The following is an 11,388-nucleotide window of genomic DNA, read 5'->3' on the forward strand; positions in this document are numbered from 1 at the left end:
ATATAAAAGACTAAGAAAGAAAAAAAGGAATTAATTGTCACGAATGAAAGTTGCATCTATATTAATGATGAATTAATTTACTGCACTCTTGATGACAGCTTTTTGTTTTTGTTTTGTCTTTTTCGGGGATAAACTCAGACACAATCTTGTATACTACCTGAAAGATTGAGTTGAAAACGAAAATAAGCAAAATATTTCTATGATGGCGTATTTACTTTGACGGTAGCAATTTTTAGTATTTCATATTTTCTTTAAATAATTAATTTCAGAAATACTTGCGAAAAGCAAGGCCAGCTTTCGAGAAGAATAGAAAATCCTATAAAAAATTTATCTTTTAGGATCGACTTCACCGCCTCGGCTGTTATTTGACCATTACTGTCTTTCATCAATGTCCACCTTGTTTTTTCAGTAAATGTTGTTTTCCCAATCAACGAAATGTTTCTGAATTCATGATCATTGCTGGCTTGATGACGCACTTTGTCAAAGTTGTTCAGTTCAGTTCAGTTTTCAGTATACGATGGCGATCTATAGATGAATAAATGAAAAAGTAAACATAGACTCCCATGATCATGAGGACACTATAGTTAATACGCATTACCATTTGAATTAATATGGACTCTTAATAACGTGTATTTAGGTTCGAAACCGAGAGTCTGACGATGTGTGGTTGAATTGGGCCTGGCTGTTTAAAAAGGAAGGTTGAACTAACCTCGGGTTAGGGCTAACCGAAGGTTAAATTTCTTAACCTCAGGTTTGTAAATTAACTCGTGGTTAAAACGCTTTCCAAAGTATTTTGTGTTTTTCCAAAATAGCTTTTTTCAATATAAATAATGTCGGCAGGTCTCTAAAATATGCTCAAGTTTTAAAGTTTTCGCGGACGCTGTCCCATAATACTCTTTTCGTATACCGTTGCCATGGTGAGCAAGTTGAGAGCTCAACAATGGCTTCCCCCAGGTGTCTCACGCAAAGCCCGAAAACAAAATTTTCTCCCGTCCGAAATTGCCGTTTTGACGGAAAAAGTGGAAAAAAATCTTTCGGTTATTCAAAGTAAACTTACAAACGGCATCACGACCCAGAAAAAGAATGACATTTGGATAAAAATTGCGGATGCTGTGAACGCTGTGCAACCGCCGAAGTCCGCGAAAAGTGGAAAAGCTTGCATTCCCAGGCCAAGAAAGAATTTATTGAGTTAGCGAAGATAAAATTCATTTTTGATTGTGGTACATTCGTCGTTTGTCGAAGGCCACTAAATAATCCGGGGCTGTTTCACAATCAGGGCAAAAGACACATCGGTAATTACTCTGGGAAAACGGTGGATTTATCCATACCGAAAGTGTCGCCTAAACCTTGAAGGAAATTTCCACTAGGAGCGGCGGTAAGGCGTGATTTCGTCGAGTGTTGCGACTTGTATCACCAGCAATAAGATTGGTAATAAATAAAATAGACTCTCGTCGAAAGTGGTAACGAACTGACGTAGCTCTTTATCTGTGAAGATGTCGATTTCGCCGTTTTTATTCTCCGTACGGTTTCAACGATGAGCTGAGTTCACCGTTTTCTTGCTTTCTCCGAAGTTTCAACCATTAGTTCAACGTTTTCTTCAGTTAACGCGTTCCAAATTAAAATATGGCGTTACGATTTGGATCAATATTCAGAGTAAACACAGGGATGTACACAGGGAAGTTTCTGAAAAATGACTTATTTTTCAGGGTACATTATAGCAACCTATATGTCGGAAAAATAGTTTCGCACGTAGCTGTCAGTCAAGTTAATTCGGAAAGGAGTGGAAAATCTGCCCAAAATGAAAGGCGCAGTTTTCACGGAACGGCAAAATCTCCACTTTATTCCAAGAATGATTTTTATCACGTTTTGATCTGAATCTAAAAATAATGCTTCAAATGACAAAAAGGATCATTGCTCTGTTTGCTCGGAAGTACAAAAGCGATATAAGATGTTTGGAATTAACTATTCTTTCAAAGAATATATAAGAGATTTGAGGACTAAAAGCTCGAGACGGTTCAGAATTTCTGACCCCCAAAAGATACCTAAACCTTAGCGGAGTCAGAATTTCTGATCCCCCCATCGCTTAACTCAACAGAGGCGGTTATTTATACCAAATTCTAAGAGACAGTCAGAATTTCTGATCCTCCCATCACTTCAAACTTGCAGTGTCTTGATCTGAATTTATTTTGTTGAGCTTGAGTTTCACTAAAAAGTAAGTTTTAATTTTGGCTCAAATATCTCTTGGACTAGAGACTGGGAAATTTGTTCAAGGTGAATTAATTTTGTTAAGCTTGACTAGGAAATATCTTGACCTTGCAAGAGAAAACTTGTTGAAGATGAATTAATTTTGTTGAGCATGGTCGAAATATCTCTTGACCTTGACAGGAAATTTGTTGAACGTGAAGCCAATTTCATTAAGTCTTGAATTGTGCACCATTCTGCTTTCCATAATAGTGTCGAGACAGAAGCACTCCAGGCTGTTCACCATTTAGTTTTCTTCGGGAAAAATAAGCGCTGGAACTGGCATTTTGAAGTGATTGGCCAACAATTTGACCTTTTAGTTGAAATATTGAAAGAAAAGAAGGCGAGTAAACAAAAAGAATTTAAATACAATGACGACAGCAACCTGTTTTGTTTTGTTTTTTTTAATTAGAAAAATAAATGCAAAGGTTTTTGAAGGTCGAGTGCGCTCCATCTGGGCATTGCCGCCGGGTGGACTCTATCTCAACAATAGAGTGTTCCTTTTCAGGGACTATCGGCTGATAGTTTTCCCGCAGAAATTTGATGTTCTTAAAACAAATGTTAGTTCGAGAAGCGAAGCCTCGAGGGCTTAATCTTTGCGCTTTTACTGTTTATTGTTCACGACCAAATTTTCTTCCACGAACTATGACAGCCGAAAGTCTCTCGACATAAACCTATGTTTCAAGATCACTCAACAAAGTTGCAAACCTTATCCAGTCAACTCTCGCCTTGCGGACTCCTCCATAATACGGACGGCAGCTAAATCCCCGGCAAAAATAGAGTACCGAGACGTTTGACTGAAATAAATTCCCGCTATTACGGACTCTTGCTATTAAGGACACTAACTCGCGGTCCCGAGGGTGTCCGCAATAAAGGGAGTTGACTGTATACCGCGTTCATAAGGGTTTACTAATAATAATTTTTACAGGGGACTTAGAAACGTACATAACATTTATTCAGGAGGCTTCAACACAAATACAAAAACATCCTGAATACGGAATGTTAATGGCCATAAAAAGAGCGAATGGTTCTTTCAGAAATTGTTAGTACGGGTGTTAGTTTAAAATTTGTCTTCGGACATCTTTGGAAGCATTCGAGAGCCCTGTGGATGTCTTGGGTCTAGAATTTAGTGCTATGATCCCTGGAACTCATGCCTATCGTACGGCAACCCAGAGGACGGTTTGACTATGTTTGACTGTACTATGTTATCAATACACTGATAACATAGTACAGTTTATTTATTTTTTTACGATAGCCAACCAGCAAAACAGCTGTCCACGGTTGTATTTTGATTCTCGGTTTGGTCTCTAGAATGTCGCTGTCGGGTTAAGTTTTCTACGCAAATAGATCAGCTTTGCAGTAATTTCAGTTACTACAGTTTTATTGCAGAAAAGCTGGGGACAATCTTCCGAGGTCGTTACTTGTTTAAAGCGCTCTGCCATTTTTCTCCCCGACACAAGAAATAACGTTCATCGCAGGACAACTGTTGTCAGTGCACGGACGACGAATATCAAGTGTACCACGACCATATTTGGGCAGTGTTACAATGGGTTGAATATACGTCCCAATTTTGTGGCGTATAAATTGTTAACTGAATTAATAATGTCAGGTCTCACTCTGTACATATGTCTGATCTGAATAAGAACCGGGGCTGATTCTATAAGGGCGAGAAGTAGTAATAACCACTGTTTATTTTGTACTCCATTTTTAGCCAATGTACTTCCTGCGTTGGTTATTCGGTCGTTGATGAGTCGCTTTCCTCGTATCCTGGTTTGCTTAAAAATGAACCAAGTTAGGTTTCCACTTTACTCCGCTAGCCGATTCTCGATCAGAATATTTTTTAAAAAAGTCGTTATTGCTTCACTACGGTTTTCAGTCATACTAGTCTGTAAGAGCAGACGGCGCCTTTTCCGGCTAATAAAGGAGCCCTCGCAAAAGGCGTATGCTATCGCAGAGCTTTTTTTGAGAATTCCTATTTCATGGATAAGTCAATATTTTATTATTATTTGCCGACAGCAAACATCCTCTCGTCAGGTAAATATCAGTTCTTTGTAATTGAAAACATTCATTGGTTTTTGCTTTGATAAAGCGCAGTAATTAGGTTGAAAACTTGAAACTAAAGCTAAAAATCAGTGACATCAGAATCGCGTTCCTGCTGAATATGAGTGCGAGTTGTTGAAAGTTGCCGTGGAGCCAAATAAATTGACCTGAAATTTTGAATTGAACTATTCTAGGATTTATTATTGTTTGTAAAATCTGCAGTTGCCCTTATCATTATTAACTGTGGTAACACATCGTAACGAATTTTACCACGACATCACACTTATTATAAGGCGGAAAGGCTCGGACATGTGAGACATCTTTCGATGCATGTTACTGAGTCTCGAAATCACTAAATTAACGTGGACAGTCCAACAGGTCGGCTGGTACAACTTGCGAAGTACACCCATTCTACATGTCTTATGTGGGATTGGACCAACACGTGGAGTTTGAAATTTGAATGCATGGCAGAATGCACACTCAAATGTTGCAAAGCAATCGTTTGAACAATTAACGTTTTCTGATTTGTGTCGCCGTGAGCCGAACTGAAGACGGAAAGTCGAAGGTTCTGAGAAAGGAGAAAGACAGAGAATTTCGACAAAAACAGATCCTTGTTTTATTCAAATATGCCTCTCAGATGAATTTCTCATCAGTGTTGGCACCGGAAAATTCCTCTCTTTCGCCTGACGAATTCATTCAGCAGACGTCGGATAAGACTGATCACCGCTTATGTGATTATGAGTTGGATAAAATATTTTGGATCCTAAACGGTGTGTTGGGATTAGCCATCATACTCGGCAATACTTTCACCTGCGCTGTGTTTTTATCCAGGTCGCATTTGAGGGAAAACTACATGAACATCTACCTGATAAGTCTGGGAGTCGCTGATATCTCAATGGCGATTTTGGTGGTACCTGGATACGCCGTGTTTTGCAGCGGTTGTACTTACACGTGGAGCAAATACTGCTGGTTTTTTGGAGGCGCTCGGGACATCTCTCTGCCTGCTACTGTGCTTAATCTGATGGCCATTACATACGACAGACATCTGGCTGTGTTAAGGCCGTTGCATTATGCCTCGACGATGACGAAGCGCAAAGTTTTTGGTATTCTCTTAGTTGTCTGGATAACACCTCTGGTAGTTTCATCTGTGAGGAATATCTGGCAACATTCGTGGGATGAAGAGGCGGTGAAGCGCGCGGAGACGGTGTACAACGCAATACTGTCCACAATATTTGCTTTCCTACCCATCCCCATTCTTCTGTTCGTGAACTTGAAGATTATGAGGGCCATTAAAAGCCACCGAAGAAGGATTCACGCGGAAATGGTCGAGTCGCTATCCTTCACGAATACCAACTCGGAGATGAGACCGACTGAAGAAAACCGCTTATCCTTTATCGATAACAGATTTAGACAGTCGATCATCAATGAACAAACTTGTAGAAACATCTCTCGGACGAAAACAGGCACCATGTCATGTGTTTTGATTGTTTTAATATTTATTGTTTCCTGGATTCCGAGAGCTTTCTTTAATTTTTTCAGGCTTTGTGGCCGGGACGATTTAACCAGTCCTCTGCTTAGCAAGCTTTCTTTCTTTTTCCTTTTTTTGCAATCTTCTGTCAACCCTTTGATCTATTCCGTTTACAGAAGTGATTTCCGGCAAGCGGCCAGGAGGTTAATTAACATTCAGCGGGGCTGAGTCATTTTCTAAGCAAAGATGAATTTCAATTTTACTAACACACTGGCGCGAAAAAAAAAAAAGGTTTCATTATGTGAATATTTTGAACGTGCATTTGTTTATATAAGCTTGATGGTCGGTATCAAGAAGGCGTAAAAACTCTGCAAGGTTATTTACAGAGTAAAATACAGGCAATTGTATCCGCTGGCATATCATATTTTATTGGGAAATGCTGACTTGTAACAAAAAAGACTCCAACAAAAACAAGTTCGTTACCAACCAAGAGAGGATGTCATCACCGTTTCAAGTAACTTAATTAATTTAAGACTTTTATGCAAAAGGAACCAGAATATCGACAAAAAAGAATATTGTCAAGACTGCTTTCTGTCACTTTTTACGTTGAAAAGAATCATTGACAGTGGACGAATACTCAACCGAGGGCAACTGTAAAACTGCATTAACAGAAATATTTCTAAAAAAAAAAATGAAATAACATATAGAGCACCAATCAAATTTTTAAGTCATATCTGGCCACTTGCAGACAACACACACGCATAGCACACTCAAGCAAAAATAAACCAAAGTACACACTCGAAAGAGCCAATAAAAAGCATGCTCGTATTTTAACAAATGGGTATATGGCACTAGCTCAGTCCCAGGCCTTTCACCGGCTTGCAGAAGCTTCTCGTTGATGTTTTCTGAGTTTTGACATATAATTTTTCTCGTGTATGTTTTAAAGAAAAAAGCAACGAGAAAATTAAGAGAAACCACAGAACCCTCCCCTTTGCGAACCAAGAGACGTCGTTTTCCATGACCAGCGGAAACTCGTGCAACCCGTACTTCACCTTAAACACGTGATCACCGTTTAAGCGCTAGATAGCAGCTGATTACGAGCTGGTTATTGAACGGATGTAGCATGGCAGAGACAATCTTGACTCAAAATTAATTGAACTCTTACTTCCTCTCATTAAAGGGACAGCGTCACACAAAAAAGTCGCAATTCCCATTACCTAATTTCCATGTGATATAACCAAATGACCACCAAAATACAGAAAATACAATTGAAATTGAATGTCAGCATTCTACTGAACTGAATTAACGGGACATGTACATTTTATGGATGAAATATGAGATTTACAAGAATGGAAGAGGATTTAACAGTTCATCAAATTTAGTCGACTTCGGAACTCTAGAGTGTCGAGAAATCAAATTTGTCATTCTGAATGTTTGAACTTTGAGCTTTTTTTTCCGTTGCTTTTGCTTTTGTCACTGGCGTTTTTTTTCTCCCTATTTCAACATAACTGAAAGCAATTTCAAGGTACCGGTCAAAAATGACGAAATGTGATACTGCAGCTTGGCTATTACTCTTTCGGTGTTTCTTAGAGGAAGAAAGACCACCTGATTAAAACTTAGAACAATACTTGTAAATATATATATATTTTTTCAAAGCGGAAGCTTCGAAATTACAAATTCAATTTTCAATTACTTCAAACAACTTTTTTAGTTCTGTTTAATCTCTGTAGGTGGACCCAAAACTTTTCTACACAGACTTAACATTTAATTTGCTTAATTCCAACCGTAAATGCATGTGGTGTTTACTCTTCTGACACCAATCGTGACAGGAACAAACTGCAAAAAAAATTAAACCGGTTTTCTTGAATGCTTTAATTGGGCATCTTTCGCAATTTTAATAACTTTTTTTGCCTAATAGACTTAGTGCGTGCACGGTAAATTAACTTCCTCGGAAGCTTAGGTGCTAGTTACAACTTGTCAGCCGTCGCAGAGTATTTCAGTTACTCCTTCTTTCCCTGCAGCCCGCAATGTCTGAAGGTTTTGCAAATAACTCATCTTTTATGTTACCTAGCTCAGATCAAGGACTCCCCACATTTCAGCGTTATGGCGACAAAATCAATGACGAAAACTGCAGCAAAGAACTGGATTTCCTCTTTTGGATCGTGAACGGCGTCATTGGGGTCGTCATTCTCCTGGGAAATTCTTTGACCTGCGCTGCATTTCTCCGCTTTGAGAATCTCAGACGGAGCTACATGAACTTGTTCTTGTTGAGTCTGGCCGTTTGCGATGTTCTAATGGCTGTTATAGTGACCCCAGGATACGCAGCGTTTTGTACGGGATGTACATGCGCCCTCAGTGGACTTTGCTGGGTGTTTGAGAGCGGCAAGGACATCTGTTTCTTGAACTCCACGTTCAATTTACTCGCCATCTCCTATGATCGTCATATGGCAATTTTTCAGCCGCTTAACTATCAAATCCGAATGTCACAGAGGAAAATTCGTTGGATTCTGTCGGCCGTGTGGGTAACACCTGTGTGTCTTACCTCAGTTAGGAGCATATGGTCGCACTCGCAACCAAGCGATGTAGTGGAGGAATGGAACAGAATCTATTCTTATTGTCTTCTTTTTGTGTTCGTTATTGTTCCTATTGTAATCGTCAGTATCATCAATAGTGCAATTTTCATCGCTATTAGGAGACAAAGACGGAGAATAACAGTTTTCAACTTCAACAACAACAACCACTTGCATGGGAAAACGAGGAAGAACGTAAAACAGTATCTTCAGCTGAGTAAAGGCACTCTTTCATGCGTAATAGTAGTCATAACCTTTGTAGTCTGTTGGGTTCCGAGGGGCTGCTATTATTTCTTTTATCTGATCAATCAACCGGAGTTAGTGACTCCGCTTCTTCGTAAAATGTCCGTGACTTTCCTCTTGTTTCAATCGTCCACAAATCCACTTATTTATTCTTTCTACAGGAGAGAATTCCGACAGGCCGTCAAAACTTTAATTAAATGTCATTAAGAGATCAGCTCTGTAACCAACTTTATTACTAGTCTGCGTCATTCAGGTGATTTATGTCACTCTTGTATGTGAACGTTTGAAGCAATATATTAAAACGCTTACAACAAATTGCTTTCCGGCTCACGTTTTTAATTTTCCTACTCGTTCTTTATATACATTTGGTTTTTAATAGAGTAACATTTCGTTATATTTTTTGCCTAGTCACCGTAAAAGCTTTACTAAACAACCTCGGCCCCCTTTTTCAATTCTTCCTTTCTGCATGATAGGGAACCGTTTGGTAGTCAGATTGACTAGCTCTCCTCTACTTAGCCCCCCCTCCTCCCCTCCCTGCGCACCTTTCCCATGTTCAAGAGAGAACGAAAACAAACTTGAAAACGTTAGCTACCAATCATGGTAACAACAGTGGTCAATTTAGGAACTAGAAAAATTGATCAGGGGTTTCGTTTCTAAAGAAACTGTGGTTCTGGTTCGGTGTAAGAACTAGAAAAATTGATCAGGGGTTTAGTTTCTAAAGAAACTGTGGTTCTGGTTCGGTGTAAGACTGGATAAGGTCATTTCTGTGGTAAAGAGATTCGAGTGCTGACGTTTCGAGTGTTAGCTCTTTGTCAGAGTGAATCGGAAAAATTGGTCTACAATGGCAGATGTTGAGGTCTAATTAAATTCAGTGACCATAAAGAAACGCCATCCAAGAAGGTTGCTCTAAAGTGATACTGATTACAGAGGGCATTCGATATTGCAGCTTGATTCAATAGGCATTTGTAGCTCCGATCAAAATTGTATTCATAGTGACGGCCACTATGGTCGGCGATATCATGCTGCTGTAATACGCACAAACTGGGATCAGTGGAAACTGGTCAATCGATTAACAACAACAACAACGACAACAACGATTACCGAATATACATTCCGACTAATTTAAGGCCACAAAATACCAATAAAAATTTTAAGCGATTCCGAGTTTAGTTCCAAGATAATATACTGCTGTTGATCGGTTCGTTTTCAGTATGTTATACTTGTTCAATAAATTCGAAGGAAAACAAAATTGTCTCGAGTTCAGTATTACTTTGCTTTTGCGTTCACGCCCAACGTGATTGGAAACAAAAGCTTCTAAATGGTCGATGAACTCCCGGCCCTGATTTAATACAACGACGGCCAAGCAAATAGTTCAGCTTTGAATTAAGTAGATGATGGCGTTTGTACGTCTCACTTACATGGTTAAATGTTGACTGCTCAAATTACAGATTACTGAAGTTTTCCTTAACATACCTGCAACTAAATAAAAATGCTTTTCGTTATAATCTCTTTGAGTTCAAGCAGAAATGCCAGAAAGCTAACAAATGAAGTACCTTCACGAATAAGACGCACAGACCGAAAGGTAATCTGAAATCGTGGAATACCCAATTGAAACTCCATGGTAGTTTTTAAAAGTTCAACAGCCAATCCTTTCCGAGTTTGATTGAATTAAACTGACCACGTGACCTGACGGTGTTCATACATCCGTAGAGGGATAAGATCATTGCAACAAAATACCCGGATGGATAGAGCTCGTCCGCGGGAGAAAACGCTCCCTTTCGATTTTCTGATTCATTATCAAGACGCCACTGTCATTGCACCATTTTACATATTGTACATACACTCTTGTTGCTTTTATCAGTTGCCTAAAAAGTTCAACTGGTGAGCTGTAGTGATCGTTTGAGTGAATTATGTGCGGATAGAAATTTAGTAGTGAATATTAACAACAAGAGAGTACACTTGTCTCCGTTATCTGTCTGAATGTTTCCCTTGGAAAAAGGAACATATATATTTTTAAGCCGCCCAAGCTAATATTTGTTAATCAACCCTTTGTGACCATGGCCGATACTGATCGGCCATGACACCAGTCAGTCAAATTCTGCTCAGCGGATTCTCAATTCTTAGTTTCCAGACCTCCCACACCAAAACAACATCAGTTGCCACCTCAGCAGAAGAAAGACCCTGGGATCATGGGAACAAAGTGGTTTCGTGCTTTTCTCGTCCGAGTTCCGGCGCTTTCAAACAGCGAAAAACGTACAAATTCCCACTGAAACAATTGCTACCCAGGCTCTCGCCATCTTTGATTTTGTAATTCGTTACTTTTTGAGCCAGTTTTAAACAGTCAAATTTCTGCAACAACTGTCAATCGATCAGAATCCCTCGACAGAAATACTCTATGGTTTAAACGAACCCTTTCTGCTAAGCTTTACGGCTTTCCAAAATCAAGTCACGTCATCTCCATTCAGCATGAAAGGTGTTCACTGGTTCACTTTGGATAAGCCATTTTCCATCATCCACCACCCTAAGGGGGTCTAATCGCTTACAAATACAGCTTTAAAAATACAGGTGTCGGGAAAATCCGATTTTGGAAACTGTGTGATGGACATCACAAAGTGTCCCCTACCCTAAAGTCTTACTAAATACACAAATAATTCTGTCAAACATGAAGTCATATGAAAACGACAAACAGGTCTGTCTTATATAAAGTACCCAAAATCAGTGTTAGGTGCATTTCTGGATATAAGTGAGACCCAGGGACAGCTAGTCGGGTGGAAAGGATTTTCGTGGGCAAAAGTGTAGTAAACCTTCGGCCACGAAAATCTCTTC

The 11,388-nt window shown here is 39.4% G+C and overlaps 2 protein-coding genes across 2 annotated transcripts; both read left to right on the plus strand.

Annotated features, from left to right (window-relative positions):
* Positions 1 to 4,442: 4,442 nt before the first annotated feature.
* LOC146486232 (D(1A) dopamine receptor-like) lies at positions 4,443 to 6,282 on the plus strand. Its single transcript, XM_085099548.1, has one exon. It carries the CDS (start codon positions 4,919 to 4,921, stop codon positions 5,975 to 5,977), a length of 1,059 nt encoding a protein of 352 aa, XP_084955674.1. The 5' UTR covers positions 4,443 to 4,918; the 3' UTR covers positions 5,978 to 6,282.
* A 1,072-nt stretch (positions 6,283 to 7,354) lies between these two features.
* LOC146486233 (D(1A) dopamine receptor-like) lies at positions 7,355 to 8,997 on the plus strand. Its single transcript, XM_085099582.1, has one exon. The coding sequence runs from the start codon at positions 7,777 to 7,779 to the stop codon at positions 8,767 to 8,769; it is 993 nt and encodes a 330-aa protein (XP_084955708.1). The 5' UTR covers positions 7,355 to 7,776; the 3' UTR covers positions 8,770 to 8,997.
* Positions 8,998 to 11,388: the final 2,391 nt, after the last annotated feature.

The sequence above is a fragment of the Pavona decussata genome, unplaced genomic scaffold, assembly GCF_977016875.1.
Source record: "Pavona decussata unplaced genomic scaffold, jaPavDecu1.1 SCAFFOLD_21, whole genome shotgun sequence".
Classification (NCBI taxonomy): Eukaryota; Metazoa; Cnidaria; class Anthozoa; order Scleractinia; family Agariciidae; genus Pavona; species Pavona decussata.

Excerpts from the sequence above, each read along its gene's own strand:
- LOC146486232 (XM_085099548.1), top strand. The coding sequence starts at position 4,919 with ATGAATTTCTCATCAGTGTTGGCACCGGAAAATTCCTCTCTTTCGCCT.
- LOC146486233 (XM_085099582.1), top strand. The coding sequence starts at position 7,777 with ATGTCTGAAGGTTTTGCAAATAACTCATCTTTTATGTTACCTAGCTCA.